The sequence below is a fragment of the Notolabrus celidotus genome, chromosome 15, assembly GCF_009762535.1.
Source record: "Notolabrus celidotus isolate fNotCel1 chromosome 15, fNotCel1.pri, whole genome shotgun sequence".
Taxonomy (NCBI): Eukaryota; Metazoa; Chordata; class Actinopteri; order Labriformes; family Labridae; genus Notolabrus; species Notolabrus celidotus.
The window spans coordinates 19,775,775-19,784,261 of NC_048286.1; the positions used below are offsets into that span (position 1 = coordinate 19,775,775).

The 8,487-nt window shown below is 39.5% G+C and overlaps 1 protein-coding gene across 1 annotated transcript; it reads left to right on the top strand.

Annotated features, from left to right (window-relative positions):
* The first annotated feature begins 1,323 nt into the window (after window positions 1–1,323).
* On the top strand, window positions 1,324–8,170 carry prkab2 (protein kinase, AMP-activated, beta 2 non-catalytic subunit). Its single transcript, XM_034704006.1, has 8 exons — window positions 1,324–1,448; window positions 3,062–3,241; window positions 3,362–3,519; window positions 3,637–3,730; window positions 4,666–4,780; window positions 5,384–5,517; window positions 5,615–5,683; window positions 5,844–8,170. Exons 2-8 carry the CDS (start codon window positions 3,083–3,085, stop codon window positions 5,919–5,921), a joined length of 807 nt encoding a protein of 268 aa, XP_034559897.1. The 5' UTR covers window positions 1,324–1,448; window positions 3,062–3,082; the 3' UTR covers window positions 5,922–8,170.
* Window positions 8,171–8,487: the final 317 nt, after the last annotated feature.

Consider the following 8,487-nt stretch of genomic DNA (forward strand, 5'->3'; position numbering starts at 1 on the left):
AACAGAACCAGAACCAAGTCAAGCAAACAGAACCAGAACCAAACTCAAGTATCCAGAACCGAACCAGAACCGAACCAGAACCGAACCAAAACCGAACCAGAACCGAACCAGAACCGAACCAGAACCGAACCAGTACCGAACCAAAACCGAACCAGAACCGAGCCAGAACCAAACTCAAGCAAACAGAACCAGAACCAAGTCAATAAAACTGAACCAGAACCAACTCAAGCAAACAACCAGAACCAGCTCAAGTAAACAGAACCAGCACCCAACTCGAGCAAACAGAACCAGAACCAAACTGGAGCAAACATTATTAACATCCTCAGGTTGGCATTGAGAAAAATCAGAAGCCTCAGCTCGGATGGGCTGATCCTATTTCTCCTCTCAGTGAGAATTTGCCCTGTCTTTGAGAAGAACCCTGACCCTAACCTTCTCAGAAGGAACAGATGTAGCCAAGACACACAGCCTCCCCTCCATCACCTGTATCCTATATCCTCACATGTGATTGGCTGCATGGCCGCTGACCAATCAAAACAAAGTTCTGCTGTGAGCAGATCTAGGGCTGAGCACTGTGAGAGCTAAGCAGCGAAAGGAAAAAAACGGGAGCCGGCTCTCTCTCAATGCCAGCCGGCTCTTCTGATTCACTGTAAAGCATCGGCTCTCAGAGCAGCAGCTTTTGATCATGACACATCACTACCCTGCTGAGAGTCTCCTCAATATGGATGGAGTTTGCCCACAGGAACAGAGAAGGTTCCTGTCAAAAGTCATGCCAACACCTGCATGCTCGTAGTTTACAGATGAAGTCAAGAGATAGGGAGAGGGTGTGTGTGTGTATGTGTGTGTGTACTATAAGCACTATAAGCACTATAAGATGATCCACTTACTAACACTAACACTACACCCCTGCATACAACACTGTCCAGCAAGCAAACTGTTTGCTTTTTCTGGAGCTGAGGGGTCCAAAATAATAAATTTTACCTTCTTCATTATTATAATCTATCTGTTCTTTAGCAGTAAACATTACACTCTGTGTCAGGTGAATGGGTAACCTGTGTGTTTGGTGTGTTTGCAGCAGGTTTCAGGGCTTAAAAAGTAAAACTATGAGAGTCATCATGGCAAAAAATACAACAGCTGTTTATGTAGATAGATATTTCATTAACTGTGATCATTTTCAGAATGTACTGTTTTGCACTAAAACAAAGGGAAACATTTAGAGTTGTTGTTATTTATAGGTAATTATGTTATTATTTTACTGGCCCACTTCAGATGAACTCGGGCTGGATGTGGCCCCTGATCTGAGTTTGACGCCCCTGTTAAGGTGAATCCTGCCACTCGTTTTGTCCTTCTCGGACACCGTAGTTAGGGCTCCGACCGCTGCGCTGTAGTTGCTGGGAAACAAAAGGTTTGCCCTCCGCTGTAAACAATATATTTCATAACACCAGGTGTTGGTAAGTCTGTTCGACATATTGGTTGAAAATGTTTAAGATTGCTTGTTGTTGTAACTGACTCTGAGGTATACACAGCCTGCAGATCGTTAGAAAGTGACAGCTAGCAGCTAACTAGCTTACAAACAGCAGCTATAAATATTCTGCAGCAGTGACCTGAGGTGGGCTGAGCACAGCCGGGCACAGAGAGGCTACAGCGGGGGAGACTTTGGGAGGTTAAAGCCTTAAAGCGAGCAAGCTTTGTCCATATGCAGCTTTTGAATGTTGGCGTTGTATATCGTGTATCTCGTTTGGGAAGTTAAAACTTGTTGCTGTTAAAATGTGTGTGTTTACAGACAGGTGTTATGTCTGACTGGATGATGGTCTTAACGTTAAGCTGTTGTTGAGGTCTGAGTAGTCCAGGTTCACCGTGTCCCTTTATCTGGGTCTGTCTAGACTGCTAAGCCACTCAGCTTCATGGGGGAAACAGACTACGACCAGGATGTGTGCATTCGTTCGTCATAGAAAATGTTTCCTACTGCTGTCATATTATTGCATGGTTAGCCCCTGTTTGTGCATCATATGTGTCATCAAAGTACCTGTTTGGCTGAAACCAGGGGCGTTAAACTCATTTCATTCAGGGGCCACATACAGCCCGAGTTGATCTGAAGTGGGCCAGTAAAATCATCACATGATAACCTATAAATAATGAAAACTCTAAATGTTTCCCTTTGTTTTAGTGCAAAAAAAGTACAAGTACATTCTGAAAATGTTCAAATTTAATGAACCGTCTTTCTACAAAAACAGCTGTTGTATTTATCACCATGATGAGTCTCATAGTGAGGCTGAACATTTTACTCTTTAAGCCCTGAAACCTGCTGCTAACAAACCAAACACACAGGTTTTCCATTCACCTGACACAGAGTGTAATGTTTACTGCAGAAGAACAGATAGGTTATAATAATGAAGAAGGTATAGTTGATTATTCTGGACCCCTCAGCTACAGCAGGAACAGCTTGCTTGCTGGTCAGTGTTGTCTGCAGGGGTGTAGTGCTAGTGTTAGTAGTTAGTGGATCATCTTATAGTGCTCTAAAAAGTCTTTATGAATCTCAACCGGATTATGCAAACAACAATAATCTATTTTCTCACTTTGAGAAAAAGTCTTGGGGAAAAAAAGTGCCATTCAAGTGCGCTCCATCAGCACTATGATTTTATGCAACCCCGAAAGGACAAATTTGAAATAGTAGTTACTTTTATTGAAAAATGACTGTTAATGTCTTCTCTGTAATATTTTCACTATGCAAAGTCGGTCAGCAGGCTGGATTGGAACCTCTTGCAGGCTGGTTTTGGCCCGCAGGCCGCATGTTTTACACCCTTGTCTTAAACTGGTTTGTTATCTGTGGCATGTTTTGACAAGAAAAGAAGGAAGCAACTGTACACAAAACAATTTGAACCCCTCAGGAGACTGACTTACTTTGATTCAGTGATGGTTTTGTTTTTTTACAAACTGCTTGCTCCCTTATCTCCATGAACTTAAATGCTGGGTACATAGCATTACAAATCAATTGTAATAGTTCAAGACTGCCTCGTGTAGTCTAAGCCCAAGCACATATGAAGTAGCCTTTCTTCCCCTGTAGCTCTGTAAACACTGAAGCATCATGGGAAACACAAGTGACAGAATGGCTGGAGAGCGCCATGGAGCCAAGGCCCACCGCTCAGACAGCAGCGGCAGTCAGAAAGACCATGAGCCCAGCAGCAAGATGGTGGACAGCACAGATGACCCCAACATTTTCAACACCCACGGGCCAGAGTCCAAGGTGCTGCAGGAAACCAAAGATACAGAAATACTGATTATTATTCAGAGTGATGTTGGTTCTGCAGGAATACCTCTAATGTGCCCAGGCCTGTTCATTTAAACGTAAAACGATTGTTTTCAGACAGCAGGAGAGAAAGAATTCACCCCAGATCTGGATGATTTGGTGAAAACCAGTCGTCAGGCCCGGCCAACCGTTATCCGCTGGGCTGGAGGGGGAAAAGAGGTCTACATCGCTGGTTCCTTTAACAACTGGAGCACAAAGATACCACTAAATAAGAGGTACACAAGTCTTTTCACTATCATTGGTACTCTCACAGCCTCAAATTGTCTGCCAACTGTGAGATATAACTCAAAAATGTTCCACTTTCATTCTTTGTTCTCTGTGTTTTTTTAAAGCCATAATGACTTTGTAGCCATCCTGGACCTGCCTGAAGGAGAGCACCAGTACAAGTTTTTTGTAGATGGACAGTGGGTCCATGATCCCTCAGAGGTACATCCGTTTAATTCCTGAGTATTATTTTTATGTGCGAGACAATCCTCTTGAATAAGGGACTTGGCATATTTAGATGTAAATATCATTGCTGCTGTAAACTTGTCGAATTGGAACCTTAAAGGAATTAAGACATTATGGGAGAAATAATTAAATACTGGTATAAACATGAAGACTTTTTAAATAACTCAGATGCTGATAAATGTTGTTGGTGATTTTTTTATTTTATTTTTTATAAAAAAAAAAAAATTGTAATTTCGTTTTTATGGCAACCATAGAGCAATTACAAAAATTTTGCTTTGTGCTTGTTTTGACAATTATACATCATCAGAATCTGGTGAAACAGATAAGTAAGTGAAGTGGTTGTAATAATAGTGAAAATACTAAAAAATAATTCTACTAATAAATAAATAAAAATAAAAATAAATAAAATAATGTAAAATAAATAAATAAATAAAAAGACATACATAAATAATATTAAGAATGTTAATAATATCCCCCAAAAATTAACAACATCCAGGTTCGACTGCCATCAGATTCATCAATCACAAGTAATAAGAAAATGAGTAAAATACACAAAATTAAGAAGATCATGAGATAATAATCAGTATGGAAAATTACACTTTTTTTATATTTAAAACCTGAAATTTCTCACCTCTAAAGTGTATAAATAAAATAACATTTTCAAATGAAGATACATTTAGTTCCTTCCCCACTAGTCATGTTTCACAGGCTTCAATTGCTGGTACATAACAGAACTATGTACAACATGGTGACACTTTTTCATAAGCATTAGTCAAAACTACAGAAGAACCATGCAAACACACAGTAGCACTCACAGCGTTATCTTCAAGCTCTCTCTAAAACACAGGAAAATGTTTGTTGGTTGTTTTTGTTTATAATTAAAATTGCTTGAAACTTTTGTCCTTATGCAGCCAGTCGTAACCAGCCAGCTCGGCACCATCAACAACTTAATCCAGGTGAAGAAGTCCGACTTCGAGGTGTTTGACGCGCTGCATGTTGACTCTCTGGAGTGCTCCGACACATCAGGTGAGCCTGTGTTCACAAGCTGTGTTTTCTTTTTACCCTGCAAATATAAAAAATGGATAACGAGAAATGATTTCAAAAGTTTATTTTCTGTGTGATTGGATAGCTAGCCAACCATAGCAGGGTTGGAACAATGGAGTACTGATGGGTACAACAGATTGAGGAGTTTGATACAGTTTAGCTGGACAGACATGATGAGTCGAATTAGAATGACTGGTTTATGGGTAGAAAGTAAGTAAAGTCACGTTTAATTGTTGAATAATTTTTTGTTTTGATGCATATTCCAAAAATGTGACCAAAAGATTGGGCTTTTATTTGTTCCCATGTGGAAACTCCTCCTGCTTTAATCGGGCACAGGCATCAATATGAGTCATTGAACAAAACTATGCACACCAAAAAAAAGAGGGAAAAGAAAAGATTGCTGAATTAAACCTTGCAGAATATTAACCTGTGTATTAAAGAAAGCAGGCCATCAAATGGTATATCTATTAAACTTCACAACTGACAGTATTCATGTCTGCTGTTTTCTCTGTGCAGCCATCATGCTCAGTTTAGTGTTTGAGTGAATGAATGTGTTGTTTAATTGTGACTGTTGTTTGTTTGCAGATCTATCCAGCTCTCCACCAGGTCCATACGGGCAGGAGCAATATGTCTTCAGACCTGAGGCGCATTTTAAAGCCCCACCAATTCTCCCCCCTCACCTCCTTCAAGTTATTCTCAACAAGGACACCAATATATCAGTCAGTGTCTCCATGCTGATTGGAATTGTTTTTATTTTTGTTGTTTTTTCTGTTTTCTTTGTGGTTTGTAAGTGTTCCTCCTGTTTTCTCTCTGCAGTGTGACCCTGCCCTGCTGCCTGAACCAAACCACGTCATGTTGAACCATCTTTACGCTCTCTCGATAAAGGTACGTTTAACGGAAATGGCTGAAAATACTTCTCACACTTTTCAAGTTGTTAAACTATCCACCATTTATCGCTTTACCTTCTCAAGATGAATTAATAACCTGTACTTTGAGCTTCCTGCTTCACCCACATTTTGTTTCTGTTTGTCGTCTTCCTTTCTAGGACGGGGTGATGGTGCTGAGTGCCACTCACAGATACAAAAAGAAATACGTCACCTCTCTGCTCTACAAGCCGATCTAAACCTCATCTTCAGTGCTCCACAGTGCTTTCAGAGAGCAGCATGTTTGTATCCTGCTGTTTCCGATTGTTGCATCACGTTTCGCCTAATCTAGCACTGAAACAAGTTTACACGCAGATCTAAACGCTGGCGGCTGTGTTTTGATTCTTTTAAAACAGTTACACATTGGTCTGCATGGGGCTCTGAACAAGAGAAGCCAAGTCTGTGTGTGTGCGTGCATGTGCGTGGGGGTGGGTGACAGGGGGTGATGAGATCCACAATGTGGCTTTAGACATTTTGGATGTTCTCCTAAAATGAGGGCTTACCTGGTTTAACATGTATTATTGTTTCCTTTAAAAGTGCTGTGCTCTTTTAACCTCTTTGGATAACTAATTCAGATGAAAACAACTTAATAAACACAATAACTAAATATCCTGATTTGGCCTAAGGTCAGGTCAGTGTGTTAAACGGAGCATCAGACTGTTTTGAAAAACAAGGTGCAATAATCTGAACAGATTTTCAATACCTTCCTTCCCAGCGGCAATTCTTAAAACTTGCACATAAGCTGCAGTTATTTTGTTTTGCCTGGCCCTGTGCATTGGAGGATTGCTATCCTAAAAACAGGCTGGGCTCCTTAAAGTATTAAGCTAACATTTAGCAGCCTCTCCTGAGTTGTCTTGCTTAGGAGCACATGCAGAACCCTGATTATTTTATTTATTGAAAATGGTTAAGTTTGTGCTTTCCCCCCAGTTTTTGAGATATGTCCCTTTTAATGAATTCAAAGAACATCCTTTAACGTTTGATGGGAAAACACCAATGTATGGCTTTTTGTCAGATTTAAGCCACAATCATCACTCCACAACAGCACATGGTTTTTTGTTGTTTCTTGTTGGGGCTTCATGATTCACCTGAAAAATTCTTCTTCACTGATCTAAAGCAATAGATGGACACTGTTTTGGTGAAGATGTTTTTGATAGGCTAATGAACCGTTGCTGATACGCTGCATTTACTGTATTTTTAGGCTGCTTGGAGGAATTAAATTCTTGGGGAATAATTTTCTACAAAGGGAACTGAACAACACTCCACGTGGATTTACATATATCCTATTTTCTCAGTGTCACATTCTTATGTTGAATTTCTTACAGTTCAGCAGTGATTCATTGAAATCCACAACATTAACTAATTACAAGTCCAAGGATTCAGTTCTATTAATGTAAAGATAGCTATAGATGAAGTATTTATGTTTGAACATGGTTGAGGTCACTGTTCTTTCTGCTGTTGCCTTTATCTCAATGTGTGTGGATATACGCTTTGAACTATGCAGCGGACACCTCTTGTACTGTAGCTTCTCTGGACTATAAACCACAGTTTGTGCTTTTTATTTATTTTTTAGATATGATGATTTTTGCAGTGCTTTATAAATATATAAATATGTGTGTGTGAAGCTATCTTTTAAATAGGAATGTACTGTATGTTTCCGTTACATGTGTAGTACACGCCACAGTGTGAACATACTGCTTTGCATGTATTGAAAGTTAGCACATGTGAGGATATGACGTATTTAGTGAGTGTGGAACACGTTCAGTAAAAAATCAGCTGCACAAAACTTGAAACGTGACCAGAGGCACATTTCAAATGGATTTTACAGACTTTGGGATTATAGTTGCCAAGAATTTGAGAGTTGTACAAAGTTTTGTCACGTGTGTTCTTTACACTGAAACCTGTATTTTGAGGTTTATTGGCTTTGAAAGTTATGCTGTTTGATATGTCTGCAATTCCAGTGTAGTAGAGTGTATACACATGGAAACCCAGAAAAGCTCAACTTGCAATTATTTTTTGCTTGTAACTCAAACCTACAAGCTCACAAGTGCATTTTCTCTACATAAACAATAATTAGCTCTAGTTTTGAGGTAAGGGCATTAAAATGAATAATTGCAAGCATGGCTGTTCTCAGCTTCCATAAATATCCATGGTTAAAACAATCTTCAGAATTGTAAACCGGGCTTTCAAAAGTCTGATTGATGTTCAACAAAATGCTCTGAAAGTATTCTGTGAATGTGTTTCTGTCCAAAGAGTTTTTAATATTTACAGATATGAAAAGGGAGCTTAGACAAACACCAGGCGGTGTTTATTGGCTGAAACCAAAACTTGCATTTTATATCTGTTTTTATGAATGTTTTAAAAATGCTCTGCTGAACCTGTGTGGCGATTTACTGTACAAGGTTTTACTTGTTTGCCAATAAAGAGAGGACCTCTTCCTTCAACAGCAACACACTGTTAACTTACCAATAGAAGATCCTTCTGGTGGGTTCTGTGCACAGCAGAACTGACTCTTGCGCAGAGTTGAAGTGGACTACAAGAGTCACAAATAAGTGACTCTTGTAGTAGTGTTTGTTACATTTTCTCACGCCATTCCTCCTCTACTCTGCTTATATGATAAAAACAGGGCAGTAGCTGCTTTGATCAATAGAGCTGTCAATCATGTCACATCCCCTCTTTAACATCAGATCACTTATTGCAACCAAGATTAACACTTAAATCAGCAGGATATAAACCTATGACAGAAAGCATGTTTGAGAACATTTTATT